A 17977-nucleotide genomic window follows, 5' to 3' on the forward strand; every position below is an offset into this window, starting at 1 on the left:
GATAGCATATACTTGAGATAGTTTTTGACAGAGTGTGATTAGATTTGCTAATTACAGCAAAGTGCTTGCTGTAGTTTTTGAAAATTTTGAGATTTCCTAGTTGGTCCAACTTGAAGTATTACTCTTTTGCTCCTTTATCAATGACATTTACCATGACAAATCAGGGAGGTGATGTATTTACATATGTGTCCAAGGAGGAGAAGTTGGATGGCAACAACTATTCTCTTTAGTCTTTTATGATGAAAAATGCGTTGATTACAAAGAATCTTTGATATTATGTTAGCGGTGAAGAAGTTAGGCTTGGAGTTGTGGCTCCTGCTACTCCTCCTCTAGAGGATGTGGACAACGGGCAACTCAGCATGTTCTGCTCGCTCTAGCTAAACCACTCAGGGTGCTGATTGCATTGGTAGTTCAGTGGTCCATCATCCCATACATTCGATCTACAACCTCTTCATGAGAAGCATGACTGACCTTAGAGTTCTTGAAGAAAGAGCTTGAAACTGTAAAGATGAATGAGGGGGATTCTATGCAAGATCATCTAAATAACATTTAGCACTTGCATGAGCAGCTTATGAATGTAGATGAGCACTACTTAGATATGCAGTTGATATCTACTACTTTGAATTCATTCCCACGCTAGTATTTGGCCTTTCATATGGTCGTGAACCTCACCATGAGGATTTTCCCAAAGCCACTTACTTTCCTTCAATTGGTCAGTTTGCTCTTAGAGGAGGAGTAGATAAGAAAGAATAGTGGTGTGGATGTTATAGCCTCTGACCATGCTTTTAGGGAAAGACAAAAGGGCAAGGGCAACCAAGCAAAGAATGCTCCGCAGAGCTCTGGGAGTTCAGGCACTTCACATGGCAATAAGAAACAGGGGGCATGCAAGCCAAGAAGGGAAAATGCCACTATTGCAAGAAGCCAGGACATTACATCACTCAATGTAGAAAGCACATAGCCAAGGAGAAGAAGGATCAGGGATGTTTGTTTCTAATGCACCTTCTACTGCCATTGAGTCTGTGTCCTTTGTTGTTTGCAAATCGAGACTATTGTTTTTACACATGCAATTATGACTCTTCTTGGGCTAATAGATTATTTAGCTCTATTGAGGATACGTGCACATGGTTCTTTGATAATGATGCTTCTAGGCATATCACATCCTGTAGGGATTTATTTTCCTCTATTATTGCAACTCATGTTGGCAAGTTTGTGCAATGTGCCAACAATGCATCATACACTATTAGAGGTATTGGGGAGATTGTGTTGGCAGCCAGTGATGGCTCTATTCTTTGCTTGCAGGATGCATTATTTGTGCGAGGTATAAAGAAGAATTTGTCGTCTATTTCTTCTTTGAAAAAGTGTGGTTTGCAAGTCACCTTTGATGATGACAAATGTATGGTCAAAGATAAGAAACACATGACTTTGGCTTTGAGTGGCACTTTATGTCATGGGTTATATGAGTTGGATGCTTATTTAGTTGATCAGTTGGTGTATCTAGCATCTACTCTCACTCTCCCACTATGTCACATGCAAAGTTATGGCATGCTTGCATGGGGCATGTAAACTATGGTAGCTTGATGTTTATGAAGCATACACAGATGCTTGATGGTTTACCTCCCTTGGAGAGACCTCTTGAGCATATATGCGAGGGGTGAATTTTGGAAAAAATGCATCATTTTTCATTTCCTCATGATGTTGCTTTTAGAGCAACTGCCAGATTACAAATTGTACACTTGGATGTATGTGGTCTTGTGCAAACAAAGTTATTGGGTGGCTGTTACTATTTTGCTACTTTCACTGATGACTTTACTCATTTTTGCTGGGTCTACTCTTTGGTGCAAAAGTTAGAATTATATGATGCATTTTTGGATTTTGTAGCACTTACTGAAAATCAATTTGGTTGCTGGACTAAGACTCTCCATTCGGACTGAGGGGGGGAATACATGTCTTCTATGCTGTTTTTTTTTAAAAGCAAAAAGGCATCGTCCATCAGTACACTATTCCTTATACTCCACAACAGAGTGGGGTTGTAGAAAGGAAGAATCGGTCACTCATGGAGATGGTGAGATGTATGCTTAAAGTAAAAATCTTGCCACATAGTTTCTGGATCGAAGCAGTTATGTGTCCTTGCCATGTTTTTGAACAAGTATCCCATCAAGGCATTAAAGAATATCACACCTTTTGAGGCTTGGAATAGCCGAAAACCTTCTATTGAATAGGTACCCCACAAAGGCATTGAAAAATATCACGCATTTTGAGGCTTGGAATAGCTGGAAACATTCTGTTGGACATTTTTGTACTTTTGGATGTCTTGCATATGCACACATTCCCAAGGTACTAAGAAAGAAATTGGATAACAAAGCTATTATATGCATTTTTGTGGGGTACAACAATGAGAGCAAAGTATATAGATTATATGATCCTATCTCTAAGAAGGTACTTATCACTAGGGATGTGGTTTTTTATGAAACAACAGAATTATCCCTTGCTGGTTTTGATAGAAATTGGGCTGCCAATTATGTATTTGAAGGGTTGCGCCCATTTCTTTCAATGATATAGTTGGAGCTTCAGCAAGTGAACTTAACGTTCAGCCAACTACTCCATTGGGTAATGCAAAAAAATAGCCTATGCCCGATCTAAATATTCAACAAGGTGTTGAATTTGAAATTTAGCAAGAGCTTGTACACAGTGAGGAAGCTAGGCAGATGCCTAGGTAGTATTTGTATTCTATGAAAGATAGTCACTTGGATGCTCCTATTACTAGTTGTACTAGAAGGCAAGCTCATATGCATGATAGTGCACATACCATGGAATTTGTTATGGTAGTAGATACACTTGATGATGAGGAACTTGAATGCATTGAGGATGCCAACATAGTGTGTATTGAATGGCAGTAATGCAAGCTGAGTTTGATTCTATCATAAAGAATCAAACATGGGATTTAGTCTCCTTGACTATTGGAAAGAAAGCCATTGGTACAAAGTGGGTCTATAAGCTTAAAATGAATGCAGATGGATCCATTGACAAATATAAGACCAAGCTTATGCCTAAAGGCTACGCATAGAAGAAAGGCATCGACTATGAGGAGACATTTGCTCCTACATTGTGTATGACTACCATTTAGTCTATGGTTGCTTTGGCTACCCATTATGGATGGACTATGCACCAACTTGATATAAAGACTGCATTTTTACATGGGGAACTTCAAGAAGAAGTGCATGTACAATAGCCATTGGTTTTGCTATTGTGGGATCTGAACACTTGGTATGCAAGCTAAAAAAGGCTTTATATTGTTTGAAGCAAGGTCCTTGAGCTTGGTATACAAAGATTGATGCCTTTTTACTCAGTGAGGGGTTCATAAACATCTCATTAGAGTCTACATATGAAGAGGGGGCATCCTTGCTAGTCATATGTTTTTCTATTGATGATCTTCTACTTACAGGGACACATGCTGATAAGATTTCAGCATTCAAACAAAATTTGCAGCAAACTTTTGAGATGTTTGATATGGGGCCTTTGCATTATTATTTGGGTATTCAATTCATTCATGATGCTAGAGGCATTGGATTGTCACATTCTAGATACATTGATAGACTTCTTGAGAGGTTTGGCTTACAGGATTGCAAGCCAGTTTGTACACCAATGGAACCTAGACTCAAGTTGTACTTGCATGCATGATAGTGATTTGTTTGATATCCATATGTATGTTCTAGCAATTGGATTTATCATTTACCTATGCAACACAAGGCCAAACAGTCAATTTGCAGTTTCAACCCTGAGCAAATATATACACCAGCCATGCATGTCACATTGGCAAGTTGTTAAGTGTGTTTTTCATTACTTGCAAGGTACTCAAACTCTTGGATTGCTTTATGCCAAGGGGGGACCACTGCAACTACATGCTTATAGTGATTCAGATTGGGCTATGATTTTGATTCTCGTCACTCCAGTAGTGGTAATTGTTTCTTTCTTGGCTCATCTTGCATCTCTTGGCTTAGCAAGAAACAATCCAATGTTGCCACATCGCCATGTGAAGCTGAATACAAGTTAGCTTTCACTACCATAGTTGAATGCATATGGCTTAGACATTTGTTGGTTGATTTAGATGTATCTGTGCAAAGAGCCTACCTTTTGTTCACTAATAGTCATAGTGCCATTGCAGTGGCACAGAACACAATGTTTCATGCACACACAAAAAACATAGAGATCCACTCTCACTTTATAATGTGCCATCCAAAAGGACCAAGGACTTGCCTACATAAAACACAGAGATACAAGGGCTACCTACACTAGAACACGGGTAATGCAGGGCCTAGTTCTACAGCATGTGTGCCAGGGGTTGCCTATAGAAAACACAAGTCTATTTTGGTATCACCCAGCCATAGAATGGTAACCCAACCTGTTTAATGCTGCCCAGGTGTGCAATAATGGTGCCACCTAGCCTAGTAGAGGCCACCCAAGAGAAAAGTGCAAATCTACCTACTAGTAAAGGTAGCCTAAAAAAGGGTTGGAAACAAGCTGTCCTGCCCTATTTCACTCCAAGTTAAGGTCTGCAACAAGTGGGGATGACGCGGGCAAGTTTTATCATGTTTTACACCTTTCGGATGTGAACACACTCTAGCAACCCTAAGGTTTAAGGGTTGTACTTCGTACTTGCATCGTATACTCTTCAAAATATTGCATTGGATGTCGCACTTCACTCTCATAGAGTCTCTTTGTGACTATCAATTGTATTTTTAGTTGAGCTTGAGCTTTGATCTCTGTGCATTCTCTCACCTCTCACAATCCAATCAAGTAGTGCTCAAGGAGGGATTTCCACCCCAACGGGATATCCCAAGTGCCATATAATATCTCCTTTAGAAACAACAGCTCCCTGCCAACCCAATTCTTGCAGATCTGTCGCCATACAAAAGATCAATGTTGTTTTTTGAGCATTAATATGAAGGCCCGAGGCCAAACCAAACAGACTCCGAATTGCCATTGCTCAATTGGCACTAGTTCGATCAGCCTTGAGAAACACAAAGGAATCATCTGCCAAAGATTGACCCAAAAGTTGAGAACCCCTGGGAAGAGATATACCAACAATCTCCCCATTTTGGGATAAATGACCCAACAAAGAAAGCATGGTGTGAGTAACCAATGCAAACAATAATAAGAACTGAGAGAGCACCCTTGATGAAGAGAACGAGATAAAGGAAACTCTTCTATGACTCCCCCATTAAGTGCAACATGTGCCACTTCATCCTGACTAATAGTGTCAATAAGAGAACTCATGCAGTCTTGTGTACTCTCTCTCTCTCTCTCTCTCTCTCTCTCTCTCTCTCTCTCTCATTCCATAGCTTCTACCTCACATCCCATCATGGCTTCTCTCTCAAGAACAACATTCGTGCGCCCAAGGTCTCTAAGCCGTGTCCATTACTTGTGCCCATTCTTGAATTGGCGTTGAATTGGCCTCCAATAGGCGTACTCCTTTTTTAATTGGTTTTGTAAGGTTCTCAATTTTCATATCGGAATTGAATTGGAACTTTGATGCCTATTGTAAAGCTTTGAAGCTTTGGAACGAACATACGAGAGAACACATGCGAAGCTCGACTAGATGTAGATGCTAAGTCTGTCCGTTGACGTGTTTGGGTTTTTGGTTCCTTTTGACGATTGGCTGTTTGTCTATTTACTATAAGCAATTCTTGGGCTGATGTTTATCTCTGGCTAATTATTCTTATCTATGCCTGTCACAGTTTTGGAGACATGAGGCTTTCCGCTTACGAGAACATCTCAAGTACTTGACCGACCTTCAGAGGTGCAACTCTTGTGACAGCTGATGTTCAAGTTTGCGTTTTTGGTACCTACATTCGTCCTGTCTTGATTTGCAGCTGCTTGTTGGGTGAAAATCTCTCCTTCCTACCATTTCCCGATATGGAAATGATGGAAACTACCTTGGAGGCTGCTCTTTACAAGACAAGGCTGCGAAAGGTACATTGTATCCACAGACATACGTGCATGTTTGTAGAATGCATGCGTGCTTTGACCCACAACCATGAATCTGATGCATTGTTGCAGATGGAACTGTTGCAGCTTCAAGATCAGACTACTCAAATGGGGCATTTTCTATGCGGTTCTGCACACTGTTAATTGGGAGGGACCGCACTCACTTTTGGTAACCTTAGAAAGTACGAATATGCATGGCACGAAGAGTCATTCAATAAGAGAAAAAGTGAGAAAGAATTGAAAACAATATGAAGCCAATTGAATCGTAGTTCTTATGACTGCCATAACTTACGCAATAAGTCGAATCATCATATGGGCAAATGGATGTGGCACAAATCCCAGGGAAGTCCCATGTTTTAATGGTTGTATGTTACTTGAAAGCTCGTGGTTTGAATGGTTCATAAGGTGCATGGCTCCAAGGATATGGATGTGGCAATGATATCAATGGATTTGCAAGAATTTATGACGGTTTGATGGAAGCTCCAAAGAGAGCGAAGGTGATGCATTTGTAGAGAAGCAAAACATCACGAGGAAGAATGCCATAAGGACGAGAGTGAATACATTATCAACCCGTGCTATGTGTTCAAGATCAACTCACAACACTCATACTTGTAGGTTATCGATAGTTGGACAATAGTATGGTGCCAAAAATTGTTGTAAAAGATTGTGTAACATAAGAAAGAAGAAAAAGGAGAAACATTGCAAAGAAAAGAATACTACACAGGGAACTCGGAATCAAAGAGATGCTTGGGAAATGGAATCCATACAACAAGACATGCGACAATATAGAACAATGTTAGTCACTGGTTGTGTGGGCACTAGCACTAGCTTCCTCTTTGCAATGGAACCTATTGTGGAGGTATACAGATTGATACAAAGTGGAGGAGGGAGTGCTAGCCTATAAATAGGCTACAAACTTGAACAGGTCAGCCATAATTATGGGGCCAATAAAGTACAAGTCGGTTGGCATAAAGTGTACCAATCGACCATATAATAGGTGCCAAATTTGGCAACCACATCACAATGAAAAGAAATGAACCCATTCATTGGGACATGCACTAACTCACATATGAAATGACCACATCCACTAACAAGCTCATCTTGCAACTTCTCCATTTGTTGATGTGGTCCTTCATGGAAGATGTATAATCAACCAATAAAATTTGAAGTTTCTTTTCTGTGGTAATATGGTAGGCAAAGATCCTTAGCTTTGGTAGAGAGAAGAGAGCTTATCCAAACCTCCACACGGGTTTGAAGTCTATGCACATGCACAAGGACAAAACCCTACAAAGTTCAAACTCATAAAGAGGAAAGATTGGGTTCCAGGATTGAGTCGATCCTAGAGAAACTTGTCTATAGTAGAACTGATGTGGACATTGTAACAAAATACTCGAATGTAGAATACACATACAATTGCATGACATCATAGACTGAAACAAGATTTCAATAGGGTTAGGGTAACTCAAAGATAATGAACATTGAAGATGAATTAATAAATGCAATGCTCAATGTAGCAAACAACTATGCAAGGTGAACATTGATCTTCGAAATCTCATGTCTGTGAAGGACCAAGGTGAGAGATTATGAGTTGGTTGGAGAGTGTGTTGACAATCAGGCATCTAAAAACCCATAGTCGTGCAATCAAAAGAAAAGAGAGTGCATATCATACCCTTGACCTTAAATCATGACTGTCTCACCATGCAACAGAAACCACACAAAAACCCACAAAAGTGATTGAAAAACACTAGGATAGAGACACTCCAACAGATTGTGTAACCTACAAATCCCTATAGCGCACTTATATTATGTAATGAGTGTGCAATGGGATGGATTAAGATTTAATGAGAGTTTGATTTTTAGTAATAATTATTATCAATGGGAGATTTTTTTAATTAGATTACAAACCTTAAGAAGAAAATGGTGGTTCATTTTAGTATCCATTAATCCTTTATTAAATATCTATATAGATTCTGAAATGTAGTTGACAACGTCTAAATATGTATAGCAGTAGCAAATGCAGATTTGGAAAGTTTAGATCATGCTAAACATGACTTAGACAACTCAAATTGTGGGCAAGTAGCTCGAGAAAACAGTCTCGAACTCGTAGATGACTGTTGAAATTACAAATGCAGCTGATAATGATGACATGGTAGGCTAATGACAGCAGCCCTAATTAGTAAATATTGTTTGTCTGGACCTACAATAGCAAAAATATAGCTATTTATTGGATCTTAGGCAAGAGCAAAAGGTTGAAAACTGTTGCCTGATGGTGGTTGATGATCTCTCACTAGTAGTTGTAAACGTAGACCTAGAGAGCAACAAATTGATGCTAGTGGCTGGTAGCAAATGCTTGGCTAATGGACAACAGACTTGAACTAAGACCTCTGCTTGGAAGTGGGACTATCGCAAGAACTTGAAATTTTATTGCTTTGCTTAGCATTTGATTAAAACTTAATCAAATGTGCTAATGTGACTTGCACATGTGAGATACAAGTCAATTATTTCATAGTGTGAGACTAGAACCTTGTGATATCAGCTGGTGCCAAAGGAAAAAGTTGTAATAAGTTATGTTTGATAGGTAGTAGGTGGTACTCGGTGTCAAATTTGGGCCTAGACTAATTTATTGACCACTAATGTCAATGGTGACATTAGAGACTAGGTATTAATTAATCCTCTCACGCCTCATTTATTTCTCTCCCACTTTGGCACAACATTTGCCTTCTTGTTCTTGCTTCTTTCTCTTATGCTTCATTGCCAAATCTAATGGAGAGTGAGGAAGAGGAAGAGGGTGAGGATGGTTTTCATCTATCCATTTCTTGTGTGCCATTTCCTTGTGTGTTTTGGAGCAATGGTTCTTGGTGAAGAAGAGGGTTTTCTTGCAGGTTTTTGTGGCCAGCAAGTGTACTTACAGCCTCTACTTGGCCGGTTCGTGGTTCGATTTTGTGACGTGGCAAGGTGCTATTCATTTGGTGCACTAAATGGGAAACCAAGGTGGCTATGGAACTTGCAAGGAAGAAGGGTTTAGAAGTATTATTTCAGCCATGACAAGGCTTGAGGGCTTCAAGGGCTTTCCTTTCAACAAAGTTTCATGCTTGATCATCTTCCTGATAAGAGCATCAACAAATCCAAGAAATTTTTTCCATGGCATCGATGCACTTGGAGCCTGCAGCTATCCTACTACTACAAAGGTGATGTTGTCAAAAATGACAGTGTAGGTCAGAGTTCTTTCCGGGATGGAGGAATCGCAGGAGGCTGAATGAGAAGAAGGGCACAAGGAGAAGGAGGATGAAATAAGAAGCAGAAGAGGAAGAAGAAGAAGCATGATCGCTGACCACAGGAGGAGGAGCAGGAGCCTTGGCGCGTCTTCCACATGACCCCTTCGCACGAATTAGCCTCTGCAGGAGGTGTTAGCAACATAGCATTTGGTTCGAACTTGTCCCTCAAAGAAACTGAGACATCCGAAAGAAGGTTTTGACCAAATAGGAAGTCCTTATTTTGGCCAAGAGATAGCTTAAGGAGAAGATTTGGCCGCATGGCGAAATCTCATAGTATATTGGAAAAAATAACATAAATTACATCTTACATTATAAGAAAAGATTTGACCTCATAGCCAAATCTCAGGTTGTATTGAATAAAATAACAAAAAGTACTTCTTATATTATAAGAAAATTTTTGACCATATGATCTAATCTATAGATTGATGAAAGATCATGATATGTGTTGTTAGAAGATCAAATTACATACTATGGCCAAATCATATTGAGTATTGGTAAGTAATGTATAGCCATAAAGTAAAGTATAATAAGATGTATAAGAACTTAATAAAATGCTCTAATATTACTGAAGGATACAAGAAATTGATATTATAAAATTGGATTGCATACATTTTGGCTAAGGTCTAAAAGACCCTAGCATAAGACAAAAGGGTTTGGCCTTTCTTTTCCTTTCTACATTTTAAATTGTGAGCCTCTTGGACTACACATTTTACATTGCTTCATATTTGAATTTTTACAAAAGAGTACAAAAGAAAAATATCAATTTGCAAAGGATGTTTCCATGTTGAGCACACTTTTGTGCCTTTATTTGCACTGATCTCCTGGTCATCAGCTTGCATGCCCATACCTCCTCTGCAACCTGAAAGGCAATGCCACTACTAGGTGACGTGTTAATGAGATGCATTGCAATAGCAACTGCCTCAGCCCAAAAGTGCTGTGGTAAGCCAACCTGGCTAAGCATGCTACAAACCCTTTCCTGAATGGTCCTATTTATGTGTTCAGCCATACCATTCTGGGGTGGGGTGTAAGGGGTGGTCAACTAACGCTTAATACCCTGCTCATCACAAAACTGCTCAAAAGCATATGATACATACCCCCATTATCTTACCTTAAACATTTTAGCCTTTTCCCAAACTGGTTCTCTGCTAATGCAAGCCAACGTTGAAATGTGTGTAAGACATCGGATTTTTGCTTTATGGGATAAGCCTAAACTTTACATGAGTAATCATTTATGAAAGTAACAAAATACTTTGCCGCACCGAGTGACTGACAGAGCATGGGCCGACATACATATGAGTGCACCAGAGCCAAGGGCTCATGCATGCATTTCTTACCAGACTTTTTATGCGTATTTCTAGTCTGGCTGCCATACAAACAATGATCACAAGAATCAAAATATGAAGAGTCAAAAGGCGGAAGATACTGCAAAGCACGGAGCATTTTCATTTCTTTAAGGGACATATGCCCCAAATGAGCATGCATACATGAGGGATAGAACCCACAGACAAAACATGATCCAAGGTAGCTTCAGATACAAGTAAGTGATAGAGTCTGCCAGACTTGGTACCTCTTGCAAGCACAAGCCTTCCATGAGTAATCTTCCATGCAGAGTCTCCAAAGGACACAAAATACCCTGTATCATCAAGCTGACCAGCTGACATAAGGCTGCGAGTCAACACAGGTATATGGCATACATCATGCAAAACAAAAGAATTGCCAGAAGGAAATTGCAGCCTAACATCTCCAATGCCCACAATGTCAAGAGACCTTTCATCATCAAGACGCACAGAACCAAAGATGATACGATAGGTATGAAACCAATCTCTGCAAGGTGTCACATGAAATGATGCACCCGAATCCAAAATCCAACACTGCGCATACATAGAAAGTATCTCAAAAGCCTGTAAGACATTGCATGAAGAAGCTGTAAGTATGTAATCTTCATCTGAATCAGTGGCGTGCATGATATTAATCTCTTCTATCTTCACACTGGACTTTGCAAGTACATTACTACGCTTAAAAGACTTTTCCTACACTTTCTCTTTTCCCTTTTCCTTGTACTTATCATCGCGCGTCTTATGGCACTGCAGCCTAATATGTCCTGCTTTCTCACAATAATGACAGGTAAGATCAAACTTCCGTCCACGGGACTTACTGCGACCACATGACTTGGACTTAGACTTCTAAGAGTCCCTGCCCTTATGATCATTATCATGCTTTCCATGTCTACCACCTCTAATGGTCAATGCATGTGAAGAGCGGGAAGTATCATTGTTTCTCCTGTTGTTTTCCTTAGTCAATAAAGCACTCTCAACATCTTTGATTTTCAACCCATCAAGCTTGTTCGTACATATGGCGGTACGGAAGATATCCCATGATTCAGGCAAGGTGCCAAGCAAAAACAATGGGTGCAAGTCGTCTTTGAACTCAATACCCTATGACAACAGATTCTTCATGATAGCATGAAACTAACTGAAATGAGATGATAGGGATGTCCCCTCCTTCATGGAAGGTCCATTAACTACTTGGTGCACAGATTGGATGATGTATGCGCATGTAGTAGCGCCGGAAGGTCCCCAAGAACAAAAGAACTCTACTTTTGCACAAAGAACAAGGAAGAAAACTTGCACGACATTAAGCAAGAGACTAATTGGGTACAATCTCCCCCTATGCCTTGTGTGAGCGCTCCACAAAGCATGTATTTGATATATTATTCATCTCCAAGCTCAAAAAATAGCCCAATTTACAATTAGCATGCTTTAGCTTTTGTGTTTGCTTTTGTCCCACTAAAGAATTAAAGCTATTGGACGCCCAAGGAGTCGGCAGGCGATATCCAAATACAATATCCAATACAAATATTTAAATCGTGCACCCATGCACATACAAAAATGATAAATAAATGTCAAGCGCTTCAATAAATAAGCGCATCAAAATATTGGTGCCACGCCTAAGATGCGCACCCATCAAAATGATAATAATTTGAATACACGCTATCGTCCAGTGCTTCCCAACACCACCGCTGCCTGCTCTACACATCAACTGAAGCATTCACAATTGTTAGAAAATAATAAAATTAAATCAAAAAAAGTAAATACCTAGGTGTCTTCAGCTACAAAATAAATAAATTGGTTAGAACTCAATCCTAACTTGAATTTATTACGAGTGCGCACTTTAAACTCATAAACTTCTATTAATTTAAATATGTATTTTGCGAAATCACCCGCTATGGAATCACCCACTTACACATTAAATTAATAAGACGTCCGAAAATGACAAGCGTCCCCATTGACTTTTGGCACAAGAAATCCACCTTGTGTATGAGCCCCGGCAATAAATAAAATTTTACGGAATACACCGTGGAATATACCTCTTGGCATCATATCCCCGGGGTGGGATAGCAATTGTCCTCAATTGCTATTAGCTCAATGTGGAGCCAACAGTGTGGGGTAAGCAATTAGGTCTCGAGCGTGCATCTATTGGGCCTCTTCAACAAGATGATTTTTAAACTTAACCAAATATCTAGAATATCTACTGCCAATTCTAGTGGTCATAAAGTCAGTATCTAGAATAGTTTCAGGCTCAAGGATTTCAGTTTCTTCTTCTAGCAAAGGAGGATTTTCATATATAGGGTGTACAGATAATTGTCCTCTAAAAGGTTGTAATAAACTAATATGAAAAGTGTTGTAGATTTTTCAGTGTTGTGGTAATTCTAGTTTAAATGCATTGTCATTGATTTTGTGAATGATCTTGAAAGGTCCATAAAATCTAGGGGCTAATTTTACAACAAGGTATTTGTCAACACTTTGTAATCTTCGCTTTTCAATTCGTAACCAAACATAATCATCAACTTTGAAACTCATAGCTTTTCTTTTCTTGTTAACTTGTTTTGTGTATGATTACTTGGCTTTGGCAATCATATCTTTAACTTCATAAAAAATAGTAGCATGCATGTTAGCAATATCATCAGCAACTTGAACTTTGTTTGACAATTATGTAACAGGTGTAGGTAATCTATATCTATAAATAATTTCAAATGGTGCTTTATGTGTAGTTATATGTGATGTGTTATTGTATGCAAATTAATGTAAATGTAAATGTGTATCCCATGTTTGTGGTTTTGAAATTATGTATGCATGTAAAATATCTAAAATGGTACTGTTAGTAGCTTCTGTTTGACCATTTGTTTCAAGATAAAATACAGATGAAAAATCAATCTTTGTTTCTAAGTTAGCAAATAAAGTAATCCAAAAATTATTGCAGAATCTAGAATCACTATCAGAAATAATAACTTTTGGCAAACCATAACTAGTGAAAACAGTTTTCAAGAACAATTGAGCAACTTGAGATGCAGTTGATATTTTCTTGCATGGAATGAAATATGCTTGTTTGATAAACCTATCAACAATAGTCCAAATCATGTCATGATTAGCTTTAGTGTTAGGCAAACCAGTGATAAAATCGATTGAAATATGTTCCCACGGTCGTTCTGGAATTGGTAAAGGCATTAATAAACCATATTGTTTACCATGGTATCTTTTAACTCTTTGACAAATTAGGCATTCAGATACAAAGTTAGATACATCAGATTCCATGTGTGCCCAATAAAAAACTTCAATTAGTGTACGCAAAGTAGAAATAATTCCTCTATGGCCTTGGTATGGAGGACAATGAATTTCATGCAGAACAAATGATTGAAATGGAACATTTACACATAATCTATTTTCATAAAACATAAATCCATCAATGTAAGACAATTAATCAATGGGAATCCAGTTATTTGCAACTAGTTTATTCCAATCAGCTTGAAAAGTAGGGTCTTGGTCATAAGTGTCTTTCATAGAAAAAAGAGAGTCAAAAGATATCACAGAAATATTATGAATAGTCAGTCTTCTACTTAAAGCATCGGCAACAGCATTTTCTTTTTCGGGTTGATATTGTATGAGTGGATGAAAACTTTGAATAAAAGCAGTCCATTTAATGTGTCGGTTAGATATTTGTGGTTGACTAAGGAGATGTCTAATGCTTTATTGGTCGGTTTTGATCATGAATTCAGATCCCATTAAATAGTGTTTCCATTGAGGTAAAGCTTGTACTACATCTAGCAATTCCTTATCATAGGTAGAATATTTAAGTTCAGAGGGTTTAAGTTTGCAGCTAGAGTAGGCTATGGGATGAGAATCTTGCATAAGGACTGCTCCTATTCCAAATCCACTAGCATCAGTAACTACTAGGAAAAATGGTCTATTGAAGTCAGGTAATTGCAATACAAGAGTATGAGTTAAAACATGTTTCAATAAATCAAAGGACTTTTGTTGATTGTCAAACCAATGATACACAATGCCTTTCTTTAATAGTTTTGTCAAAGGTAATGCAAGCAATGAAAAATTTCTCACAAATTTTCTATAAAAGCTAGCAAGACCTAAGAAAGAACGTAATTCATGCACATTTTTTTGTATCGGCCAATTCAAAATTGCTTCTATCTTTTTAGGGTCAACTTTAATACCTTCATATGAAACAATATGTCTTAGATATTCAATTTGTATTTCAAAATTTTTACTCTTTTCTGGATTGACATGTAATTGATTCTCTTTTAATAATTTAAAAATCAAAGATAAATATTCATAATGCTCGTTCTCATTCTTACTGAAAACCAATATATCATCAAAGAAAACAATGACACAATGCTGATGCTTCAAAAATATGTGATTCATCATACGACTAAATGTGGCTGGTGCATTAGTTAAATCAAAAGGCATAACCATGAATTCATAGTATCCAAATTGTATTCTAAATGTAGTTTTGAATATATTAGATGTGTCCAATCTTACTTGATGGTATCTAGATTTAAGATCTATCTTGCTGAATATTGCAAATCCTTGTAGCTTGTCCATAAGATCATCTACCCTAGGAATCGGATATCTATTCTTAACAGTGATTTTATTTAGGGCACGATAATGAATGCACATGCAATAGGTATTTAATAAGTCCTCGGGTTAACAATTCTTCAATTTGGGCTTGAATTTCTTTCTGTTCAATTTGGTTATGTCTATATGGTGCTTTACATGGTGGTTGTGATCCAGAAATTAGGTCTATCTTGTGATCTTCATGACGTACATGTGATAATCCAGGTGGTAAGTTAACAGCAAAACAATCTTGAAATTGTGAAAGAAATTGTGCGTGTATAAGATGCATTTGATTTTCTTTAGCATCGATTTCATTCACCCATATTAAATAAGATTTGATACTTTCTCGTAATGCATGTTTAGCATGAGTATGACTAAGCAATGGAAAATTATTGAAAGTGTGCATACCATGCAATGTGATTTGTTTTTCATTAGAATGAATTTTCATTGAATGCATGGAATAATCTATATCAGGATTGTACTGATGTCGCCAAGGCATTCCTAAGATAATGTCACTAGACTGCAAAGGCACAATTAAGAAATTTCTACATTCAATATAATGACCAATTTTAATTTCTAAGTCATGCACCTCTTGTGTTCCATTGTATCTAGTGCTTAAGAATGCAGCCTTGATGCGATAATGTATAAAAACAGTATGTAAATTTAATTATTTGACCAATTTTGCAGAAATAAAGTCGTGTATGCTCCCATCATCATGTAAAACAGTCTTTTCTTTACCATGCACAAGACATTTCATTGTTAATAAAGAATGGAGATTTGGCATACCTGGTAAAGTATCTGAAGTAGTATCAACGGCGTCATCATCTTTCATGAAATCCGACATTTCTTTATGTTCTTCGTCTTTTGTTGCTCCCAAATAATTGATATGAACAGTTGGCTTTTTGGATTGGCAATTGGTCGCTAGATATCTAGGTTGATGACATTTGTAATAGACTATGGGTTTGGCTTTAGATACATTATTGGTAATAGCAGGAAGTTTAGGAATGTTGGAATTTGGCTGGAGAGATGGCTTAGAGTTTGGATTTGTGTTTGATGGTAAAGCAAGTGGTCGTGTCCAAGATTTACGGAATGAAGATGGAAGGAAATGTCTTTGATTGAATCTTCAAAAATTTTAATTGAATTGTTTTGAACCAAAGTTACCATTAGTTTGAAATTGTTGTGGTCACTTCTCTCGTCCTCAAATTTTGTCTTCAGTGTCATGGGCCAAGGAAATTGCATCTTCGAGAATCGTTGGCTTGAACATGTTGACCTCCACATAAAAATGTCCAAGTAAGCTAGACATAAACTTGCATTTATGGGTTGCCTCGGGTACATCTTCAAGCATTTGTAGTTGCAATAAAGCATTTCAAAAACGCTCGGTATATTGTGAAATAGGCTCACGATCCCTTTGTTGCAGAAGATTCCATTGTTTGATTACTTTTTCATGGAATTGGGGTGGAAGGAAATTCTGCAAAAATTTCTTTTGGAAAGTCTCCCAAGTAGTAGGACAATCAATGCTCTTACGGACAACAGTTCACCATAGGATGCTCGGTCAACTACATGATTAGTGACACACTTAATTTTGTCTTTCTCAGCATATTGTTCTTCATGGAAATAATCATCAAATTGACTGATAAAAGCAAGTACAGTCTTTCCATCGCGTAACCCATTGAAAGTACGAAATTTGAAATTTCTTTTACTTATCTTTGTTTCTTTTTTAATAGATTGCACTTCAAGTGTTGCATCGATCGTACATCGTATAAGATCTTCAGATTGCGGTCCATCTTGGTCGGTGGAAGATTGTTGCAGATTGGCCAATTGAGCTTGTAAGGTTTGACGTGCTCTTCGTTCCTCTTGAAGCTGCATCATAATCAAATCCAGTTTTTGCTCCATCATTGGTTCAGGTAGGTCACCTTCAGCCATAAAATCTTCCATGGTTTCATCAGACATCCTACAAAATTCCAAAAGACCTCATGCACTCGAAATCTTGTTAGCGGGATGAGCATAGCTCAAAGTCGGGTTTACAAGGCTTATTTCTCTTTTTTTTAAAATGGCTTTTTGTAGTATTTCTCCTTTTTGCGGATGCAAAATTTGATATCACAGTCATCTTCCAAGAAGATAATCTTGCGTGTAGACTGTGTATTGTAAACTGTTTGCTGGAATCGAGCTCTGTCAGAATGCAAGCACGAACAGGGGCTTGCAGGGAGTTATAGAACCAATTCGGGTGTACTTCCATGTGAATGCAGGCTATGGAAGAGATTAAGATTGAATTTTAAGCCTTAGTAAGACTTAAAAGAGACTTGAGCTTTAATTAAAAAGCTTAACTAATCGTTTTAATAACGACCAGGACAGCGGCAGCTTTTTGTAGACGGTGGTAGCATCGAATGCATCCTCATGCAGCAAGTCGTCAAATTTCGAATAGCTTAAGCAAAGCTTAAGCTTTGTTAAACTTAAAGTTATTATTAATGAAGATTTTTCTTACTGTATCTCTGAGAAAAAAACGTCTTGTTGAAGAAGCTTCCCGCGTGGTCCTCCGCCTACAGAATCGATCCTTCACGATCTGAGTGTGTAGCAGGGGGTTCTTGACTGCCAAGAACACGCTAGTATTGACGGATTGCCATGAGATCATTGACTATAGAGCTCGATCGTTCCAGAAGCTCCGCCTTTGCGTGAGATGGTAAGTGATTGGAAGCTCTCGATCTCAGCTTCGCTCTGATACCACTGGTGCACAGATCGGATGTTGTATGCGCACATAGTGAGCGCTGGAAGGTCCCCAAGAACAAAAGAACTCTACTTTTGCACAAAGAACAAGGA

The 17977-nt window shown here is 38.2% G+C and overlaps 1 protein-coding gene across 3 annotated transcripts in view; it reads left to right on the plus strand.

The window, feature by feature from the left end:
- Positions 1 to 7293, plus strand: part of LOC148030990 (MADS-box transcription factor 23-like) — a 54868-nt gene extending 47575 nt beyond the window's left edge. The window contains exons 3-5 of one of the 3 annotated variants that reach the window (XM_087684527.1): positions 5736 to 5776; positions 5871 to 5970; positions 6058 to 7293. In XM_087684527.1, coding sequence (XP_087540653.1) covers positions 5736 to 5776; positions 5871 to 5970; positions 6058 to 6129 — 213 coding nt within the window. In that variant the 3' untranslated portion in view covers positions 6130 to 7293. Of the gene's footprint in view, positions 1 to 5735; positions 5798 to 5870; positions 5971 to 6057 lie in introns of all 3 variants that reach the window. The other 2 variants (XM_087684526.1, XM_087684525.1) reach the window with 2 other exon arrangements.
- The last annotated feature ends 10684 nt before the right edge of the window (positions 7294 to 17977 follow it).

This window comes from Lygodium microphyllum, chromosome 9 (genome assembly GCF_053477565.2).
Source record: "Lygodium microphyllum isolate KBCC chromosome 9, Lygodium_microphyllum_v1.1.10, whole genome shotgun sequence".
In the NCBI taxonomy this organism is placed as follows: Eukaryota; Viridiplantae; Streptophyta; class Polypodiopsida; order Schizaeales; family Lygodiaceae; genus Lygodium; species Lygodium microphyllum.